The 23,729-nt window shown below is 43.3% G+C and overlaps 1 protein-coding gene across 1 annotated transcript in view; it reads left to right on the top strand.

Annotated features, from left to right (window-relative positions):
- The window catches only part of SMAD3 (SMAD family member 3), a 181,266-nt gene that overhangs the window by 132,877 nt on the left and 24,660 nt on the right, over positions 1 to 23,729 (top strand). The window contains exons 3-5 of the mRNA XM_068275031.1: positions 2,776 to 2,910; positions 4,552 to 4,623; positions 4,704 to 4,754. Coding sequence (XP_068131132.1) covers positions 2,776 to 2,910; positions 4,552 to 4,623; positions 4,704 to 4,754 — 258 coding nt within the window. The remainder of the gene's footprint in view (positions 1 to 2,775; positions 2,911 to 4,551; positions 4,624 to 4,703; positions 4,755 to 23,729) is intronic.

Below are 23,729 nucleotides of genomic sequence, written 5' to 3' on the forward strand. Positions count from 1 at the left end.
TCCCTCCTGTTTTCCCCTCCCACACCTCTGTTCCTCTCTGATTGGCCAGTATTTCTCATGCTGAGAAAATGCACTTCTATAATTGAGGGTGGGCAATGCATCAGGCAGAGGAGAGTAAGGGAGGAAATTATTATTATTATTATTTATTGTATTTATAAAGCGCAAGCATATTACGCAGCGCTGCACAATAGATAAATGGGTTAACATACAAGGTAGAACATACGGAAACTCACAGCAAAACAAGATCATGCAAATGATTTGATAACAATACAGTGTCATAGGTCAAAATAGAGACTGTTCTAGTCCACAAGAGGGGTGTTTGTCAGTAAGATTGCATAATCAAGCTGGAAACACTAGGGAGGAGGGCCCTGCCTGAGGCTTACAATCTAAAGGGTGGGGGTGGAGACAATAGGTGCATCTTTTGAGAGGGTGTCTAACTGAACATATTATGGTTGGTGCTGGTGTGGGTGGGTATGTGAGCATGAAGAGGTGAGTCTTGAGAGTCGTCAGAAATGACATCAACATTGGCTTCAAAATAGCCACAATTAAAATGGGAAATGCTAAGAAGGATTTTCTCTTTTTTTACTATTGAAAAATCACTAAAATCTACATGTGGACAGTGCAATACAAATGTTATGTAAGTAGAGCAAGTATTAATCTACTTATATATGTGGGTTGTTTTCTGAGATAGTATGGCTGACATATGCAATTCACTTTTTCTCATAAGTTTTCTCCTAGGTGGTAATTTTTCATCTTTTCAAAATAACTTTTCAACATTTCACAATTAAAAAAGTACCAAAAGTAGAAGAAAAAGTTCTGTCAAAATTAGTTTGTGTATTTTCTTGGTTGCTGGTGAATTACAGGGCATTTTATTCACAAGGTGTAAAAATATCAACTTGGAGAAAACGAAGTAGAAAAAGTGAATTGCATATGGGCCCTGGTGTTGCGAGCCTCACCACACAGAGAATCATACATATCTGCACTTTGCACAGATGAGGGACAAATGTCCTGAAACAGCTATATAAGTTAGAATTAACAATTCTGAGTATTTAAGTGGCCTGCATGGCTCCACCAGTTATCCTGAATGAATACATTAAGAATGTCACATTTCATAGTGATGTTATCACATGGAATCTCCTTTTACTTTAACCATTTGACCACTACAGGTTGTGTTTGCCTTATGGACCAAAGCAATTTTCACATTTCAGCGCTCCTCCCATTCATTCACCAATAACTTTATTACTTACTAGCTGGTCGCCCGGCGTTGCCCGGGTATGTAATTGGCTAGTGTTAGCTCTGTCCACTTTTTCTAATCCTAACACAAAAGTTTGCTTTCTTAAAACAGAAAGAATTTGCAATAATTCAGTTTGGAGTGAGCTTGAGATGTCTCCCAGTGCATCACTGCTGAATATATGCAAATTAACCATTGTACCCTTAGAAGCTAAACACACCTCCAGAACCGCTGGAATGCAATTATGTGTCAGCTTGTTAATTTGTACAGAGCCATAATAATCCAACATGGATACAGACTGTTTTGGATTGTTTGATCCTCATCAGTGCATGGCATGGATTAATTTGGCTCTATGCAGTAGGGCTTGTAACACCGAGAGATACAGACTAACCAGCAAGCTCATGGTGACCCAGAACTCATTAAAGTGTGTAAGGGACTACAATGGTCCTAAAAGCCCCCTTACTAAGATGGTAAGAAAAACAAAAGTTTGCTTTCTTAAAACAGAAATAATTTGCGATAATTCAGGTTGGAGTGAGCGTGAGATGTCTCCCAGTGCATCACTGCTGAATATATGCAAATTAACCATTCTACCCTTAGAAGCTTAATGGATACACTCCAAAAGTTAACTCTTAATTGCTGCATATTAAAATATTCCAGTGTTTCGAGACATTGTCCCTTTCTCAAGGACAATAATGCCAAAGCAAATGTGCACTCCTGGAGAGAAAGCTCAATGTGCACACATGGGTGTCTGCATTAGCCTATCTGAGGGACCTAACTAATAATATTTCGTTGGGGTTGAAGGGGGCTACTTAATACTACTATCTGAGGAGGGATTCTCATTACTGGGAGTTCTAACTAATGCTATTAGGGAGGGGGATGTCTACGTAATAGTGCAGTTAATGCAGTCTTAGGTAGGGCTACCTAATTCTGCTGTCTAAGGGAAGTTACTTCATACTACTATTTGAAGGGCCTTGCCTAATACTGTTGTTTGGAGGGCGGCTACCTAATATCGCTGTTTAATGGGGGCTATTTAATACTACTATCTAAGAGGCCTCACCTAATACTGCTGTATGAGGTTACCAACCTAATACTACTATCTAAGAGGCCTTACCTAATACTGCTATATGAGGGGCCCAACCTAATACTACTATCTAAGAGGCCTCACCTAATACTGCTATATGAGGGGCCCAACCTAATACTACTATCTAAGAGGCCTTACCTAATACTGCTATATGAGGGCCCCAACCTAATACTGCTATCTGAAAGGCCTTACCTAATACTGCTATCTGTGATGGGGCTATCTAGTGCCGCTATTTGAGGGTCGCCTGCTTAACACTACTATTTGGAGCACACATGACTACCTTATACTGATATCTAGGGGAACAATAACTAGCTAATACTGTTATGTGGGGGGGGGGGGGGGGGGGTGTAGGGACCCAAGGTACATCAGTGGTAGCAGATATTGTTATAGTTTACTTCTAAGTGTCAATGAGACAGTCATTGCCTTCATTGTTTTTCACATAAAGTTATTTTTTTTGTCTCAGTTCTGCCGCCAGTATTAGTGCCGCGAAATACGGAGATTCCGGCAGAGTTCCCTCCTCTTGATGATTACAGCCATTCCATTCCGGAGAACACCAACTTCCCAGCTGGCATTGAGCCACAGATCAATTACATTCCAGGTCTGAATTTACACTGCATTTCTCCCAATAACAACAGTAAGCTAAGAAGCATAACACTGCATTGTCTGGTTTGCAGTACAGTAATATGATGCAGATTAGAAGCTACAGCAGTTTTTTCACAGTTAAGCTGGAAACTGCTTCTTGCACTCTTGAAGTCGCAGAACGTGGACGTCTTTATTTAATCAGTACTTTATTAAAGGGAAGGTTCAAGCAAAATTAAAAAATGAGTTACACTTACCTGGGGCTTCTACCAGCCCCATGCAGCCATCCTGTGCCCTCGTAGTCACTGCTGCTCCAGTCCCCCTGGCAGTCGGCGTAAATTTTTATGCATTGAACCAGTAATGCGTAAAAATGTATGTGTTAATGTTCCTGCACTAGCAGGAATGCGTAAAATGTACGCAATGCGTCCTGCCGACCTCCGAGGTCGGCAAGCTGCCAGCGGGGGACTGGAGCAGCAGTGAGTGACTAGGAGGGCACAGGATGGCTGCATGGGGCTGGTAGAAGTCCCAGGTAAGTGAAACTCATTTTTTTATTTTGCTTGGACATTCTCTTTAAAGCAAACCTCAAGTGAAAATAAACTGATGATGTAAACAATTCTATCTGTAGTCATAATCCTATATAGGACTTTCTTGGAACCCCAGTAACAGTCACTGATAGAAAGGCCAGTGAACCTTGGCAACTTCTTATTAATAATTCTATTGGCGGATTCACTGTCAGATACTGAAAGTGGCATTCATTATAACAGAAAGTATATTGAACGATTCATTCTGCTGCTATGACCACTGTGGTATAGTGGTTCTTTAGTAACAAGTGCTGAGAACGGTGGGTGACTCACACCTGAGACACGATAACATTTACACTTATAACATAGACCCCCCCCCCCCCAAAAAAAAAAAATAGATGCTAAATGGAGTAAATACTTTTGTTACTAATGGCATCCTTTGGCAGGATGTGTCTTCCATTACCCCCTGTCCGCCTCCTTTCATCTGTTATAAGTTACTTTAGTAGACCCTGACTAGTACTACTTAGGACCTTTGACATGTGCAGTAGCTTCCGCATAGCGCTGAGCTAGCGCAGACAGCACAGTCAGCGCATCTATGGGGTGGCTACTGTGCATGTGCGAGGGTCACTACTTCTGGTTTAAAGGTCCAGACTAGTACTAGTTGTGGCCTTCTAACGGGACTTATAATCAACGAAAGGAGGTGGACAGGGAGGAACAGAGGACACAGCCAGCCAAAGGATGCCATTAATGACAAAACACTTTGAGGAACAGAGGCACCAATGAAGTTTAAAATAAATTAAAAACTGTTTAAAATTGGGGGGGGGGGGGGGGGGGGGGGTTTAATGGTAGACCAAAGAAGACACAATAATGTGTAATCTGCAAATTGCATTTATTTCTTACTCCAAAAGATCTGCAACGCGTTTTGCGGGTCTCACCCCGCTTCTTCAGGCAAAAAAACAAGAAGGAGCAACTCTAAGAGTGTCTTTATGTCCATTTGAAAACAGAGGTTGGGCTAGTACTGTGTTGGGCGAGTACTGCGGTTGACCCACAATAAAAAAAAAGTAATGTTATCTCACATTTATCTACTGTAAGACTCTGCAGGATGGAGTATGATGCTATTTATGTTAATGTGTCTGCAGAGACTCCGCCTCCTGGTTATCTGAGTGAAGATGGGGAAACCAGTGACCAGATGAACCACAGCATAGACTCAGGTAACAATGCTTTTCCAGGAGGCAGACTGAGGGTTATTAGTTGAAGCTAGCTTGTAATATCTGGTACCGTTGTTTTTCAGGATCATTAAGCCTGTCTCCAAACTCCATGTCCCCAGCACACAGCAACATGGGTAAGTACATTACTTATTGCTTATTACTGTACTTTATCACTTTGACGAATAGTTGTACATTTCACTGAACACTTTTACAGTTAGTCATAACTTACATTTACATACGTGACATCACTACTCTTTAAATAGAAGTCACTTTATGGGCTTGCCATTATTGTTTTCCATTTACAAATATTTTTACAGGTCATATACATTTATATATGGTGGAGTTATCTGTGTAATAAATGCTTGTGTAATTTACTGCCAATATAATCTGGCATTACAGGACTACTGTGGGCCTCTGCAGCCTCAAGGGGTGTCTTCCATTCCTTTTGGCTGGAAGTGATTTTTTTCTAGTTTCTACATACTGTCTTTGTCATGTGCTCTTTGAGGGGCTTCTCCACTTTAGGACAAAAGTCTGCAGAACAGATTTTATCAGCAAACAAGTCCGTATGTAACTGACTGTAACTGCTGTAACATTGCTAGTAATCCTGCTGGACACCATGGTAACAGTACACAGCTTGATGTTAAAAATACCCTGAAATCCCCCTCTCTGTTTGCTCCACTGGGTCATAAGTACTCAGCAAGCACCAAGCAAATACAGTATATTGCTTCCTTCCATGATGATATGAACTTTATCACAACATTTGGAAGTTATCACTCCTGTCACAGTAACAGCTGATGAACATGTAAGAAGCTTTCCCATTGACTCAATGAAGAGGACAAGAGGAAAGGTCAGAGAATCATCAATATAATCACAGGTGTGTCGGTGCATGGGCCCTGAACCTATGGTAACGCTGATGGAATGCTGAGAATGAAGTAGAGATGGCCCGAACCTCCGATTTTCGGTTCGCAAACCTTTGCGAACCGCAATAGACTTCAATGGGGAGGTGACCTTTGAAAACTAGAAACACTTATGCTGGCCAGAAAAGTGATGGAAAAGATGTTTCAAGAGGTCTAACGTCTGAGTTTTTGCATGGCGGAGTGGGATACACGCCAAAATTCCCGGGGAAAAATCTGGATTTGACGCAAAGCAGCGTTTTAAGGGCAGAAATCAGATTGCATGCTAAATTGGAGGCCTAAAGTGCTTTAAAACATCTTGCATGCATATACATCAATCAGGGAGTGTAATTAGAGTACGGCTTCACATATAATCAGAAAAAATCCCGCTACACCAGTTGGTCGGGTGAAAGTAGAAAAATCCTTTATTGATACTCTAATCCATCATCAGTGTTGCAATAAAATAGCTCACGCGTATCGGAGCATAGAATGGCTCCTTAATCATAGCATGTTAACATAAATGTGTTCACAGGTTATATAGTGCATTAGGCCACACCCCTAGAGGTGTGGGCCTTGTACTTAAAGGTATACACAACACAGTATTAAAAGGTGATGTGTATCACCATAATGCATATATAAAATCCTCATTTAAAAACAATAAATACAGCATAACATCACAACAACCTACCAAAGTATCTACCTGGCATTTAGACAAGGTACAATATCATATATGTTAGATGGTACTCAATGATATTAATTATAAAAAGTATTTAAATCTAGTCTGGAATTTAATCCTGTAGGGGAACGTGTCCCCAGTTTCCAGATCCAGAAAGCTTCTCTTTTTTGGAGCCTCCTATAGATATCCCCTCCCCTCAGGGAATGTGATACCCTTTCTATACCATGAAATCTGAAGCTTGTCATATTGCCCGAGTGGACATGAAGGAAATGCCTGGAAACGCTTGAAGCATGGGTAATATAAGCTGCGTTTTTAAGACATCTCCCTGCCCCGTGATAGTGTTCGGAAATCCTCTGGCGGAGAGGGCGGGTGGTGCACCCCACGTATTGCATCGCGATGGATGGTGTGGGGGACAGATTGGGGGTGTCCCCGGGGCCCCGGTCTGTTTCCGCCCCGGAGGCTGGGCAGATCCCTCCATTTCAGGAGGCTTCTTTCATCCTCATGTTGGACCAGATGTCCAGCTTGAGTGATGGCCCAGCCTCCGGGGCGGCCCTGGGCCCCGTGGCCACCTCCAATTCCCGCTTCTACCCCATCCAGGCCAGAACTCCTATTGTGGATACTTTCCAGGATTTAGTTGAAAAAGATCTCATGCGAATTAAAAAGGCCAATAAGGCAGCTTCCGATCTGACACGGCGAGAGCGGGAAGCACTACAGTCCCTCCAGAATAATAAAGCGATAGTTATTCGCAATGCAGACAAAGGGGGGGGCTGTGGTGGTCCTAGACTCATCCGCCTATCAGAAGGAAGCACTACGACAACTGGAAGATACGGCTACTTATGAGGTCTTACCCAGTGACCCCACACAATGTTTTAAAGCTGAACTTCAGCAGTTACTTGATTTGGGGGTTTCACTTGGCATTTTCAGCCAGAGAGAGCGGGAGTATCTCTTGGTGGAGGCACCCATTGTACCTATTTTTCACCACTTACATAAAGTCCACAAACCGGATGTTCCTCCCAGGGGCCGTCCCATTGTGGCTGGGATTGGCTCCCTGGGAGAGCGCCTGGGACAGTGGGTGGATGGGTGTCTCCAACCTTTGGTGCGCCGCTTACCTGGATTTTTACGTGACACAACTCATTTACTATCCAGCCTAGAATCTCTCCATTGGGACCAGTCTTTTGTTTGGGTCACAATGGATGTGGCTTCCCTATACTCCTCGATTCCTCATAAATTAGCCCTTAGAGCTCTGGATTTTCATATTAGGAAATATGGATCATTCACGTCTACTGTCTGTGACTTCCTCCTTCTAGCAGTAGATCATCTGCTTAGCCGAAATTATTTTATGTTTGATGGGGTGTACTATCTCCAGAGATGCGGAGCTTCTATGGGAGCCAAATTCTCCCCATCCTTGGCAAATTTGTACATGGGGTGGTGGGAGGAGCTCCGCATCTTTGGGGAGTGCAACCCCTTTTCTGAATCTGTTTTCTGGTACGCTAGATATATAGATGATCTGCTGCTGGTTTGGAGGGGGCCAGAGAGAGATGTGTCGGCATTTCTGACGTATTGCAATCACAACGATCTGAATTTGTCTTTTACGATATCCCATAATGCCACTGAGATTGATTTTTTGGATTTGCATCTGACTGGTTGTACCACAACGGGGAGGATACTAACTAGGACCTTCAGAAAGGAGTGTGCGGGCAATTCCTTACTCCTAGCCACAAGTTGCCATCCTAGACACACTTTAAGATCCATTCCATATGGAGAAATGATCAGAGCAGCCAGGAATTGCTCAGATCCAGGCAGAATCACGCAAGAACTGGATCTGGTGCAATCCAGGCTTAGAGATCGGGGATATCAAGATGATCTCATCTTGGAGGCCAGAAATCGGGTCCTATGCAAAACTAGGGCCGACCTCCTGTCTTCCCGATCTGGTGGTGAGAACAAGCGAATAAATAAGGGTACTAATTTTGTAACCTCATATAGCCTAGAATATTCTCAGATTGTTAAAACCATTAAGAAATATCTGCCTGTTCTCCACTCAGATCCTAAAATACAAGCTGTATTGGCGGAGGGCTGTGGTTTTTCCTCACGACGTGCTCCCACTTTGGGCTCAAGGCTCTCCCCAAGTTTGTTCCAGAGTACTGACAGACCCAGACCCACTTGGTTGAGATATTTGGGCTCCTACAAATGTGGCTACAGCACATGTAGGTTTTGCAGTGTTCATGAACAGACTCGGGAGGCCGTCTCACTTTCCAGACACACTAACTATGAAATTAGGCAATATATTAATTGCCATACCTGCAATGTTGTGTATCCGGTTACTTGTGTTGAGTGTGCGATGCAATACGTGGGGTGCACCACCCGCCCTCTCCGCCAGAGGATTTCCGAACACTATCACGGGGCAGGGAGATGTCTTAAAAACGCAGCTTATATTACCCATGCTTCAAGCGTTTCCAGGCATTTCCTTCATGTCCACTCGGGCAATATGACAAGCTTCAGATTTCATGGTATAGAAAGGGTATCACATTCCCTGAGGGGAGGGGATATCTATGGGAGGCTCCTAAAAAGAGAAGCTTTCTGGATCTGGAAACTGGGGACACGCTCCCCTACAGGATTAAATTCCAGACTAGATTTAAATACTTTTTATAATTAATATCATTGAGTACCATCTAACATATATGATATTGTACCTTGTCTAAATGCCAGGTAGATACTTTGGTAGGTTGTTGTGATGTTATGCTCTATTTATTGTTTTTAAATGAGTATTTTATATATGCATTATGGTGATACACATCACCTTTTAATACTGTGTTGTGTATACCTTTAAGTACAAGGCCCACACCTCTAGGGGTGTGGCCTAATGCACTATATAACCTGTGAACACATTTATGTTAACATGCTATGATTAAGGAGCCATTCTATGCTCCGATACGCGTGAGCTATTTTATTGCAACACTGATGATGGATTAGAGTATCAATAAAGGATTTTTCTACTTTCACCCGACCAACTGGTGTAGCGGGATTTTTTCTGATTATATGTGGACCTTGGCAATCGATTTCCGTGCTCCCCTTTGGTCATACACGTGAGTGCAGCGGTCTCTCCTCCTCTCCTTCTTTATAAGAGTACTGCTTCCCACTGACAGACCAAACTCACTGTGTAACGTACCGCAAACAGCTGTTTGCGTAGTGACGCCCGTGCTGGACTGGTGCGCACCATGGCGAGAGTGCAGGCCGTGGCGATTTTCAAGCCCATATGGTCACCAGGCTGAGGTAGCTCAATGACAGAACAACAGTGACTGTCCAGCTGATCGACTTTGGTCTGTCCACAATGAAGCAACGACCTTATTATCTTTGGTGTGCCACCCTCCGAGACACTCATACAGCCGTTGGTCATTGCTTCATTGTGATACGCAAGCCCCTTCGCCGCGACAAGGCAATGATCACGAAGGGGAATTGACACATGTACATGCCTTTTGTTTTGTTGTAGCAGCCGCAGTGCAGCCAGAAAAATTAGGCAGGCATGTACACGCACCAGAAAAATTATTATAGCGGCCGCTGCTAGCAGCAAAAATTCAGGAATCTACCTGGAGTCCTGGACCTCTGGGATCCATGCCTCATTACTTTTGATAAAATTGAGGTACTGAACACTTTTTTGACTTCGGCGACTTCTCTTCTCAGTGACCATGCCTCCAGCTGCGCTGAAGGTCCTTTCTGACAGGACGCTTGAGGCAGGGCAAGACAGAAGTTGGATGGCAAATTTGACAGCTCTGGCCACAGGTCAAGCCTGCGCACCCAGTAGTCCAAGGGTTTATCGATGCTCACAATGTCTACATCCACACTTAAGGCCAGGTAGTCGGCTACCTGCCGGTCCAGGCGTTGGTGGAGGGTGCATTGTATGCATGTAGGTATGCATTGTGAAACATAGTTGCCAGCTTGCTCTGCAAGTGCTGCATCCTTCCTGCCTTCTGGTGATTTGGAAACATTTCCGCCACTTTGTGCCGATACCGAGGGTCTAGTAGCGGGGCCACCCAGTACATCTCATTCCCCTTGAGTTTTTTTATATGGGGGTCCCTCAACAGGCTGGACAGCATGAAAGACGCCATCTGCACAAAGTTGGATGCAGACGTACTATCCATCTCCTCTTGCTCTTCCTCAGTGATTTTAGCTAAGCTCTCCTCCTCCCCCCAGCCACGAACAATACCACGGGAAAGTTGAGCAGCACAAGACCCCTTCGACACCTGCTGCTGAGGGGTGCGTTTTTAGCAATAAGAATCAGCAAGGAGCATTCCCTATAACTCTCTCTGCAGCAGCAGCTCTCCCTTCTCTTATTACTGCAGGCACACGAGTGAGTCCAATGCCTGACACTGCCTGCCTTTTATAAGTGGGGTGGGGCTCCAGGAGAGAGTGTAGCCTGATTGGCTACAATGTGCCTGCTGACTGTGATGTAGAGGGTCAAATTTGACCCTAATGATGCACTATGGGGGCGAATCGAACTTCTGGAAAAGTTTGGGGTTCTCTGCGATCGCGAACCCCGGAAGTTTGCCGGGGTGAAAGAGGCCATAGGGAAAGACTGGACTGCATATTAGGACACTGAACAGCACAATAGTTTTCCTTTCAGTTACAACTGACAGCAACTAATATAGTGTAAAAGGACCCTTAAGGTGGCCACTAACGGTCCAATTTCCATCGAAAAATCGTTCGAGCGATCAGAAATTCTGATTGGACGAAAAATCGTTCACAACACCATCAACTAACCAATCATTGCTTCCTATCTATCACGACCACCAAGAAAATCCAAATTTTCGTTCGACGAAAATTCATTCGGGCGACATTTTTTTCACTCGTTCATAATCGATTGTGTCCACCAATGGAGATTATTTATAACCAATCCGATCAGAATTTCTGATCGCTCGAACGATTTTTCGATCGAAATTGGACCGTTAGTGGCCAGCTTAAGGAAAGAGATGTATGCATCTAAAAATGTATATTGAAGAAAAAAAAATACTATGGTGCATGAAAGTTTGTAATCCCTTTAACCCATTAGCAGCTTCACGAGTTCTCTCGTTTGAGATTAGTGCACTGCTTTTGACCTCATTCAGCAGAACTCCTGCTGTAAATTCTTGGAATGCTTTGATCTCTCTCTCTCTGCTAGCAGAAAATATAGAAACTGAAAGCAGAAGTCCTCTATTATTGTCTCACATCGCCCCCTAGTGACAAGTGGTCATAAATACACATTATAGACGTACTAATTAGAAGCAGGAAAATAACAAGTAAGAAATAAAAAGAAAAGGAAAATAAATAAAAAAAAGTGCTAAAATAAATTGGCCTGAGGTACTTGCAAGCCTCTAAATAAATTGGCTGTTAAAGGGTTAAAATGCTCTGCATTTTTATACGAATTGCCTAAAAATATCATCTGATTTTCAAAAAGCCCTAAAAAATGATGAAAAAAAAAAACAAGTAAAAGGGAACCTTAACCACCCTGGCGTTCTGATTAAATCGCCAGGGTGGCTGCGGGAGGGTTTTTTTTAAATAAAAAAAAAACTATTTCATGCAGCCAACTGAAAGTTGGCTGCATGAAAGCCCACTAGAGGGCGCTCCGGAGGCGTTCTTCCGATCGCCTCCGGCGCCCAGAATAAACAAGGAAGGCCGCAATGAGCGGCCTTCCTTGTTTTGCTTACATCGTCGCCATAGCGACGAGCGGAGTGACGTCATCGACGTCAGCCGACGTCCTGACGTCAGCCGCCTCCGATCCAGCCCTTAGCGCTGGCCGGAACTTTTTGTTCCGGCTACGCTGGGCTCAGGCGGCTGGGGGGACCCTCTTTCGCCGCTGCTCGCGGCGGATCGCCGCAGAGCGGCGGCGATCAGGCAGCACACGCGGCTGGCAAAGTGCCGGCTGCGTGTGCTGCTTTTTATTTGATGAAAATCGGCCCAGCAGGGCCTGAGCGGCAGCCTCCGGCGGTGTTGGACGAGCTGAGCTCGTCCAGACCGCTCAGGTGGTTAAGTGAAACGAAGGTGCACAGATTACTTACCTGGGGCTTCTGTAGTCCAGCCCCCTGTAGTTGTTTAGGTCCCCGGCTAACGTTCCACTCTGATCTGTTCAGCAGCTGTGCCACTGAAAGGTGTCCGAATGAGCCAGTCATGGGTTACTGTGTATGTGCAGCCCCAGCTGTGTATCTCCTTGCTCTCGGGACCGGTAGCATTCGGTGCATGCACAGTTGCAATTTTTACTTAGAGAGTAAGCTCGGTGTGACTCAAACCACTAGGAATGTATGGGGGATAAAAGAGGCCGAAAAGCCATCCTACTAATAAGCAATGCTTGGTGTAATTTGCCTTCTCAAAACATAGGGAAACTTGCAATAATTCAGCTATAAGGCCTGGTGCACACCAAAAACCGCTAGCAGATCTGCAAAATGCTAGCAGATTTTGAAACGCTTTTTCTTCTTTTTCTGTAGCGTTTCAGCTAGCATTTTGCGGTTTTGTGAAGCGTTTTTGGTGTAGTAGATTTCATGTATTGTTACAGTAAAGCTGTTACTGAACAGCTACTGTAACAAAAAACGCCTGGCAAACCGCTCTGACGTGCCGATTTTCAGAGCGGTTTGCGTTTTTCCTATACTTAACATTGAGGCAGAAACGCATCCGCAATCCAAAATCTGCTGCAGCCCGGGAGTATGCGTTTCTGCAAAACGCCTCCCGCTCTGGTGTGCACCAGCCCATTGAAATACATTACCCTAGCGGATCCGCACCCGCAAGCGGATCGCAAACCGCAGCAGAACCGCTCTGGTGTGCACTAGGCCTTAGTGAACATTTGTGGTTACCCACAATGCACCACTACTGAATATGCAAATTAGTCTTTTCAGAATCAGAATCAATTTATTTTCGCCAAGTAAGTTTGCACCTACAAGGAATTTGTCTTGGCAGTTGCTTAACAAACACAAACAAAAATAATACAAGGACAGACAGTGTGTATATTACAAGTCAAGGACATTATGCAAGTATAGTGGCAGTAAGCAATGTGAGGATTTTTCAGTTCTGTGCTGATTACTTTCAAGTCCTAGCAGCTCTAACGTGGTTCAGCATTAAGTATGGCTAACGCTTGAGGAAAAAAGCTGTTCCTGTGTCTGGAGGTTTTGGTAGCGATTGACCGGAATCTTACTCCTGAAGGCATGCCCTGGAAGATGGAGTGAGCTGGGTGAGAGGGGTCAGAGGCAATTTTGGTTGCTCTCTTTCTGCACCTGCTAGCGTAAAGATCCTGCAGGGAAGGTAAGCTACAGCCAATTATCCTTTCTGCTGTTCGGATGATGCGCTGCAGCCTCCCCTTTTCTAATGCTGAGCAGGAGCCGACTCATACAGTCATAGATGATGTCATGGTGGATTCGATGATTGCAGTGTAGAACTGCACCATTAGATCTTGAGGTAGGTCAAACTTTCTCAGCTGCCGTAGATGGTACATCCTCTGTTGCGCTTTCTTGACAATAGTGGCAGTGTTGTTGTCCCATTTTACGTTGTATGAGATTGTGGACCCTTGTATGAGATTTTCGCCCCTGTAAGCCAGGCAAGCAACTAGAACCGCTGGTGTATAGCAAGCCTATAGCTTTAAATTTTACACATCCACATCACCCCCACATGTAGACAGCCTGTATCAGACTTTTGGTCCTCATCAGTAGATGGCAGGGATTGATATGGCTGTATGGGATAGTACTTGGACCGGTACAACAGAGTAACTAAGCAGCTCCGGGTGACCCAAACCACTAGGAATGTATGGGGGGATAAAAGAGAACGAAAAGCCCTCCTACTAATAAGCAATGTGTGGTGTAATTTGCCTTCTTAAAACAGAGGGAAACTTGCAATAATTCAGCTATAAGTGAACAATTTGTGGTCACCCACAATGCACCACTAGTGAATATGCAAATTATCTCTTTTCACCCCTGTAAGCCAGGTGAGCATCCAGAACCGCTGGTATAAAGCCTATAGCTTTAAATATTACACACCCACATCAACCCCACATGTAGACAGCCTGTTTTTGGTTCTCATCAGTACATGGCAGACCTAGTTAACCTTGCATTGTGCAATTCCAGCCCTACAGGGCAAAATCCATGTCTCTATTTTGTGATGAATAGGTATTTACTTTGGGATCCACACTTTACCCCACCCACTCCCATCTGTTAATCAGAGCTATGCTAATATATGTGGAGATGCCTGTTCCTGACTGGTCAGCCCTGCATTAGAAGTTCAACCAAAGCAGAAATAAAAATACAACACGTCCCCCAGTGATTTGATGTTCCAGTAATTCTCACCTCCTAAGGATGCAGGACCTACATGGTGGACCTCATCACTGTCAGTGCAGCAGCATGCTGGCAATCTCTCCAATGCATTCCCTGAAGCTGGAGGAGGGAAAGTTGAATAATAGTGTATGCTTGATTTAACAGAGTGGCATCATTAGGCTATTTAATTCTATGCACATGTCAAGATTTGTTATCAGGGTACTCTGAATTTCCTTCACAAAATCTAGCTGACTTGAGAGTGTGAATTTCTCCTCCATCATGATGTCTCCATTGGGTCATTGAGGGGGAAAAAGACAAGCATTCTTGATTGAGGGCCAAGCATTACAGATCTGTGGTGCAAGCTAGACTGCTGCCATTTATGATCGGACATACAAGGAACAAGCTCTGTTACGCATATTAAAATATAAAATTAGCATTAGCAGGAGTCTCAAATTGCTTAAATTCTGTACTTTACTAAAATAAGATAATTTTCTAAGTAAATTGCATAAACTTTCTGTGCCAAATTCTAAAATAATGCCCACTTCTGAAAGAGAGTGTTGATAATACCTGGATTTCAACTGGAGGTGTATAGGAAACCAAACATGACTTATATTGCTGTAATTACAGTATATGTCTGTGGTTTTGTCAGAAAAAAATGAATGTGCAAAGATATGAAAATAAGAAAGTTCTTGCGCATGTTTGGTTTGTGAATTCACACTTGTGCTGTGCAAATGGACTCACTGATGGCAATGGCGCTTCATTTCGCAGTATAAACTTAGGCCTCTTTTCCACGGACAGGTGATAAGCAGTGAAATGCCTCTCAAACTCTCACAACTGCTTGCTGCTGTCTGGTAACAGCTCACTGTTGCCTGGTAACTGCTTACTGCTGCCTGGCAACTGCTTGCCGAGCACACAATTCAACTGCCCGTGGAAAAGAGGCCTAAAGGCATTTTAACTAGGCACAGGGGGACATTGTAGCCCATGGGGAGCTGTAAATGCTTGCAATAACTTATAGGAATGGCCGCCTATAATTTAGTTTTAGCAATGTCAAGACTGAGAGACCACCCATCTTCCAGTTGAGCTGGGTGCTACCATTCTGTGATTTGCTTGTCTTGACAAAGGGGACCCTGTGTGGCCCTAAAACAACTGTTGGCTTTTGCTACTACTCTATGGTCTGCTTGTCTTGACAAAGACCCTGGATTAAAGGCTCCAGATGAAAGTGAATGCTGGATCATCTACCAATGTTCATTATTTAATTTTGATTAACATCGGTTTAGTCTTGCTATAGGGTAGAACATGCACTTGCCAGATAGCTGAACAGAGTGTTTGCAAGAAGGGTCATTTCCAGTGACCAGTATTGAAGGTCTGTACTGCGCCTAAGCTGCCTGCTGTTCCCATCAAATGGCGGAAGTAAGCAATGTGCCTTTGCAGCCGTTGAGCAGCTATGAATGTCAGTGTGCCTAAAGAATGGTGGGCGCTCAACTAGATAGATTTAGGTCACACACATTGCTGTTAACAGTCTCCAGCTGTCCCAGTAAGGGGGAGACAATCTTGGTTTTAATTCCAGTTGCTTTATCTCCCATTACGCCAGACAGTGTCCTGCATTATTCTGTCTCCAGAGCCTTGTGTGTCCTTCCACACTGCTCTGCACACATCTCCTCTCTGTAGAGACCAATCAATAGATAGGCAAGTGTTTCCTTTTCTAACTTGTCAGTTTTACTTTCATTGAGATCAGAAAGGAGATGATGATGGTGCTGTTTTATACATATTGCAGACAGACAACACTTATTTCCCATGTTGTACAGTTCATCAACTTGTACATGGGCTGCAGTCTTTAGAGCCGTTTCCTCTAGGTTCAAATTTGTGCAGTTTTTTTAGCACACAAATTCGCACACTAATGAATTCCTGTGTACTTGTGTCCAATAAATGCGAAATCCAAAAAAACAACAACAAAAAAAACAAAATGGACAGCAGTGTTACTGTTTTATGGATGCCAAATGTTGTGCCTTTGCATTCATGTTTTTTGCACATTTTTGCTTTCGCAATCAAAAATGTCAATGGGTCGTCCTTCCTAGAACTCCTTGTAGAAAAACGGATAAAATAAATAAATGAGAATGCGCATGCAAATTCGCATTAAAAACCTCATACAAGTGAATCGCATACTTCTAGTGGAAAACAGACACACAGAATACTTAAATTGTGCTTTTTGTCCTGGCGGACTCAAAGTGCCAGAGCTGCCACTAGCACGCGTTTTATAGGCAGTAGCAGTGTTAAGGAGACTGGCCCAAGGTCTCCTACTGAATAGGTGCTGGCTTGCTGAACAGGCAGAGCTGAGATTCAAACCCAGGTCTCCTGTGTCAGAGGCAGAGCCCTTAACGTTTACACCATCCAGCCATGAGCCCTTAGGGCTCATTTCCACTAGGAGTCGCGGCCGTTTCTGATTTGGCTGCGGCTCCCATTCTGCTGGGTAGCCGCAGTCCGATTTGCCAAGCTGTGCTTTGCAGATTCGACCCGGTTTCTGGCGTAGTGGAAATAGGCCCTTAGAGTTGGCTCACTATGACTGCAGAAACAGCGGAAAGCATTTTACAGTTATTTAAGAAATATCCAACATTTCATCTGGTGTCAAAGGTTATCTGTTCTGGTTATTTAAGCCATCACCTGCCCAAATGTCTTATAGATGTATCAGAATTGCATGACGTCACAGCTTGGCTCCACGTAAGTAGAGGAATGCAATGTCTACAATCAACAAATCAATATGGGTCACTCTGCACGTGTAGCAAAAGCCTTGCTAGGCAAACCTGAAAAAAACAAACAGTTGTTGTGTAAATAGCCCTAGCAGCTCAGTTATTGTTGCACAAATAGGGTTAATCTTATAAAGAAATGATTACTTATGTCTAGTAATGAGTGTTCAATTCACTGCCTCCACTAAGCCCTTGGCTATTCGCGATGGATTAGCCAGTGTGCTGCATCGCTTCTAGCTGTGAAAGGGTTACAGCTAATGAGATCATGTAGCAAATGACTGGAGACTTCATACAGTTAAATTGTCTGTGGTGTTTCAGATCATTGATGGGAAACTAACATAAGTGGTTCCTGTTTCTTTGTGTGATTATAGTTCAGGATTGGCTACTTAATCAGTCGCCTTACTTCCATGCTGCATATTGGGGCAGAGTTATGTAGGTGACAGTGAAGGCACAGTCTGACCCTCTGTACCTACAGTCATCCTTTTTTTCTCATTTTGGTGCAGCAAGTATATTAATATGTGTACAATAATCAATGTGTGTCATCTATTGTTGACAAGTTTATAGTTATTGAGCCTTACATGGAATTGAATAAACAGGTACCTTCATTTGCAGCAATAGTCCTGAGTTTCTTACTCACCATGCTGCCTCCTTTGTGGAACTTGAGTGCACTCCTCATATTCTTGGGGGTCTGTCTCAATGAAAAACTGTTATCTCATCTTATCGCTGCATAATATGTTGGAGCTTTATAAATACAATAAATAATAATAATCTCAGCATGGCACTGGGAGGCATTAAGTAATGGGATTCCTTATGGGTATCATTAGGTCCATGGTTTAGGAAAATCAGAGCAAGTTTGTGAAGGTTAGTATAAGGCCCCTTTCACTCATTGCGGTACATTCCACCGCCACTCCCCTAGTGGCCATTAGTCTCTATGAGACTGGCCATACTACCTGTTGTGTGAAGTGATGCGGCCTAAGTGGTTACAATGACGCAGAGATGACACAGACTTTGCAGTGCGTTGCAAAGCTGCACAAGTGGTACCACATGGCACCACCAAGACCTACCTGCCTTGGTTCATGCATTTGTATCCTCCCGCCTAGACTACTGCAACGCCCTGTTCATCGGATCTACAGATAAGGCTCTGCGCCCCTTACAGCTAGTACAGAATGCTGCAGCCAGACTCCTAGCCAATGCCCCCCGCAGCTCACACATCACCCCAGTACTGCAAACTCTTCACTGGTTGCCAGTAAAATGGAGAATCAATTTTAAGATCTGCCTGCTGACATTCAAGGCTCTACACCACATGGGACCCAAATACATAGCGGATCTATTGGAACTTTATGCCCCTCCACGCACCCTCCGCTCTGCCAACAAGATGAAGCTGGTTATTCCCAGGATACACTTAACATTTGGTGCTCGGGCCTTTTCCTATGCAGCCCCTACTCTATGGAACTCACTTCCACAATCAGTACGAGAGGCTCCTTCTCTGGACAGCTTTAAAAAAAGGCTAAAAACTCACCTCTTTTCCCGAGCCTTTGAGACTGCATAATGCAGGGTCACAGCGCTTTGAGTCCCCAGGGAGAAAAGCGCTATATAAATATTATTGTTATTGTTGTTGTTGTTATTTGCATTGGAGTGTATGGCACCACAACAACCTATTTAGACAGGCAGAAAAAGTGTCGTACTTCCTGTCCAGCAAGGAGCACGTCACTGTTTGGGGGTGGAGCTATGCATATTACTCAGTCAGTGCACTGTGCTGCAGGGTAATGTGCAAGGGGAAATGGTTCAGTATGATTATTATTATTACTTTTTATTTTATAACGCCTATAACATCTTCTGTAGCGTTGTATATGGTGCAAAAACAAATATTGGGGAGCATATGTGCATAAGAAGTTCAAGACACTATGATCATGACAATCCAGTAATACAAGTAGAAATATATACTTAAGGTGTAGTTTGAGATATCACTAGAATTGGAACACTTATAAAAAATGACTATAAAATAAGAAACAATAGGAGGAGGTCCTAGCCCTTGCGAGCTTCCAATCTAGAGATTGTCCTGCCTTGGGCTCTCATGCTACCGGACAATCCCACTGTGCACCATATGTGAAACCAGACCCAAACCAAACATTTTTTTTTGTATTCAAAATATTTAGTTGCATCACTCTGACACATACAAAGATAAATAAACACTCCTTCAAGACTATGATCATTTCAGTGCATGCTTTTCACCCTTCTCTTTTTATATCTAGGGTTATACTGGGGGCAGCCATTAGCAATTCCTCCATTGCTGGACACCAACTACTCCACCAGTTTGCCGGAAAAATCCCGGCAATATGAAAGGAAGGGAGGGGTTCCTCCAATAAATGTAAAATATTTTAGCAGCTGAAAAAAGGCTGCTATTTATTATTATAATTTAGAAAATAGGTTTTATTTCTGAAATCTTGTATTTTTAATTTGGGTCCACTTTAAGGTTTCACCCAGCCTTAGTGGAGGTTTATCATTTAGGATTAGGTAGAAGTAGTTAGGGTCAGGCTAGGAGACAAACAGTTCCATATGCTTGTAGTATATACTAGTACTATTATGATTTGGGCCCAGTCCAATTCGCTTTCTCCTAAGTTTTCTCCAAGGTGATATTTTCACACCTTTCTTGCTTACCTTATAAGCCACCGGTAAGCAAGAAAATGCTCTGAATAATTTTGACAGTACTTTTTTACCTACTTTTTTGGTACTTTAAATTGCAGAGTGCTGAAAAGTTATTTTAAACTGAAGATGAATAATTATCTCGTAGGAGAAAACATAGGAGAAAAAAGTGAAATGGATCAGATCTACTGTGCTTACTGCACCTTCCCCTTATGCAGCATTTTGTGCAGCACCCTGCAAACAGTAACAAACATAAGTTTGGATCTGTTCCTTCAGAGCCTGTTATATGTATTTGAACAATGGCTGCAGACTGAGCTCTGTACTATATTGTTGTTTTTTTGAGATGGTAGACCTTTCCCACTAGACAGCAGTTAGGAGAACATTGAGATTCCGCTTCCTAAAATGTTCTGCTTTTTAGAATAACAAACTTCTGCAGCGCATGAAATATTATGCAATGTGGTCATAAACTGTTTACAAGGCAAGCAGTGTGAGGATAATTACCCCAAAACATAGACAGCATTACACATTTCAGCAAATCAACCTTAGCTGATGTACTGTCTGGTGATGTAATATACATTTTATAGAAATGTCTTTTCATCACTTCATTTAAAGTATAACTCCACTGTCATGAAATAGAAAAACAATTCCCATAGTAAAATGTATTGCATGCTCAGTCTTACCTCTCTCTACTGTGAAGGTGTCTAGAGTGGTGAGTGTGAGGAAGGGGACTGTAAGGCCCATGGCTGGATTTGAGACAAGACCACAAAGGCCATGGCCTAGGGCACCAGGAAGCAAAGGGTGGGCAGTGGGCCAGCACACTAAGGCAGTTCAACTGCCAAACATGTTAACTGCAGCAGTCACAAAGCCAGTCTGCGGCCGCTCTGCTTTCCCAGGAGAAAGCAGTGGAGCACCCCCAAGCACAGCACAACAGGGAAGCACAGGACCAGGGAAGTACACAGAATGGGGGAGCATAAGACAAGAACACAGGACCAGGGGAACAAACTGGACACCGGGAGCGCACAAAACAGGTGGTGCATAGGACAAGATGGTTGGGGGGGGGGAGATGGTGTGGCTCACAGTGGGCCTTGGGCTGTTAAATGTCCAAATCCAGCCCTGGTAAGGCCCCTTTTCCACGAGTAGTTGATAGGCAGTGAAAAGCCTCTCAAATTTCACAACTGCTTGCTGCTGCCTGGAAACTGCTTGCTGCTGCCTAGTAACTACTCGCTGCTGCCTGGTAACTGCTTGCTGAGCACACAGTTCAACTGCCCGTGGAAATGAGCCTCAAGTATGTTAGCCACTTACAGGGGAAGGTTGCGGAGGTCACAATGGACCCGATCCAATTCAGGTTTTCTCCATTTTGTCCACTGTGATCGATGGAATTATCTGTCCTCCATTTTAAAAATGGCAGTGACCCCAGTAACAGCATCCTGGTCTGTACACTGTTAAACTGTAACATCGCCCATGGGCCATTGGCAAACATGGACATTACCTTGCATACTGGTTGTCTTTTCAGCATATAACTGACAGCAACTGATATATAACTGACAGCTTTGATATATTTTTAGTCCTGACAAAATTTTGTCAGAACTGTAAAGGATGGTTATTAGAGGAAAATGGTGAGCTTCTGAGAGGAACTGACAGCGAGGTATGTAATTATCCTTTGCAAGTACATTATGTGTTTATTTTAGATAATTTTACTTGGCTCAGGTTCCCTTTAACCTATAATTGTCAGTTGATACCCTAAAGATTATTACCAGATTAGTAAAATATTACAGCTCAAAAGACAGTGCTGCATGCCTACAAAGATGCTATAGTGTGCTTGTGTACATTCATATAGCTTTCTCTAACTATCACGGGTCTCTGTTACCCAAGTAATAACTCATTCTTTCTGGTTTGTGAATACAAACTGGTCAGCGTAGTTGGCCCTTATAAGGAGTACAGATTGCCTCATAGGTTTGTGCAGCCTTTACTGTGGCACAAAAGCAAAAGAAAATGAGAAAATTCCTGAGGCAGTTTATACTGTTAACATCAAAGCAGAAAAGTAAACTCTGGCACTGAGGCTTAAACCAGCCTTTTAGTAAATTTCCTGAGTACAGTAAACACAGATGAAAGAAGCTCACCGGTACAATAGGGAATCTTAATGTGGGTGGGTGGATGTCCTAAGCCCTCCGTATAGCACTAATGCCAGACAATACCACAAGTGCCAGAAACACCACTCTGAGAGATTCCTGTAAAAGACCTTCACTTTTCAGAATTTCTGTACTGAGGGATAAATTATATATTAAATTGAAAGTCTGACTCAGGCTTGCTGGCAGGCACCTCCCTATTGGGAACAGCAGAGGTTTCCTGCATGAAGTTTACTGAATAGATGTGTTACTTTTCCTTCATACTTTTGCAATGTTTGCGAAATGACATTTTCTAGTAAAAACACGATACTTAACGATGAACTCCAGTCAGATACAGCAAATAGAATCCTTAAAGGAGCACTACAGCGAAAACCTGTAAAATGTAAAATATGTGCAAACACATACAAATAAGAAGTACATTTGAGCCATAAATTACTTTTCTCCTATAATGCTGTCACTTACAATAGACAGTAGAAATCTGACAGAAGTGACAGGTTTTGGACTAGTCCATCTCTCCATAGGGGATTCTCAACAAGGCTTTTATTCTTTATAAAGATATTCCCTAAAAAGGATTTAAACAATTATGCTGGCCAGCTTCCCTGCTCGCTACACAGTTTTTTGGCAGTTAGACAGAGTAACTGCCATTCACTAAGTGCTTTTGAAAATAAATATATCCCTGAGAATCCCCTATAAAGAGATGGACTGGTCCAAAACCTGTCACTTCTGTCAGATTTCTTCTACCTACTGTAAGTGACAGCAACATAGGAGAAAAGTAATTTATGGCTCATTTTACTCTGGAAAAAAATGTACTTTTTATTTGTATAGGTTTGCACATATTTTACATTTTACAGTTTTTCGCTGTAGTGCCCCTTTAAAGCAGACTGATCACATATACTGTATTTTCAGAGCCTATGCTATGATTAAGGACGTGTAACCTCCGAAACATGTCAGCATCTGGTGATGGATTTTAGCCTGTTATGTGTTTGATCCAATAAAGCTATTTCGACTCTACCGACATCGTGCGGAATTCACTTTCTATGTTACTGTATCCGAAACATGTCAGCATCTGGTGATGGATTTTAGCCTGTTATGTGTTTGATCCAATAAAGCTATTTCGACTCTACCGACATCGTGCGGAATTCACTTTCTATGTTACTGTATTTTCAGAGCATTGTGTCACGAACGACATGTAAATTTACCAGAATGAGAGAGCAGTATATGATGTCAGTGCCTGCAGACCTCATTAGCAGTTTATGAACAGTTAGGATTCCTTGAGCTGTTTGTTCTTTTTAACAAGCATAACTTTGAAAACTATTGTGGGTTAAACTCCAGTTTTGTTTCTTTGCCCGGTTTCATCTACGACATGTTCTTGACACCTAACTTATATTAGTTTACAAATTGTACATTGCCATCCGACCTTACAGGCCAGCACTGCAGAATGTGTTGTCTCTGTTTAACGGAGGTGGCCATCTTAATGTCTTCAGATTCAAAAAATTACATTACAGTTTTTGCTTCAGACCCTTTAAAGGAAATACCTAAGAGGAAAGCCTCTGGTTCCTGTAGAGGCTTACCGTATCCTCCGCACCGCTGTCACTGCTAGCCGGGACCCTCCTTAGCATCGGGGCCACACTACTCTTCTGGCAGGAGCGGGGCCGTGCTGCACCCGTGCTGCATCCGTGCAAGCGGGGCTACACCTGTCTTACTCGTGCAGGAGCAGTACAGTCGGGCTCATGCCTGATGTGGTGGTTGGATTGACCTTCAGATACAGC

The sequence above is a fragment of the Hyperolius riggenbachi genome, chromosome 3 (assembly GCF_040937935.1).
Source record: "Hyperolius riggenbachi isolate aHypRig1 chromosome 3, aHypRig1.pri, whole genome shotgun sequence".
Taxonomy (NCBI): domain Eukaryota; kingdom Metazoa; phylum Chordata; class Amphibia; order Anura; family Hyperoliidae; genus Hyperolius; species Hyperolius riggenbachi.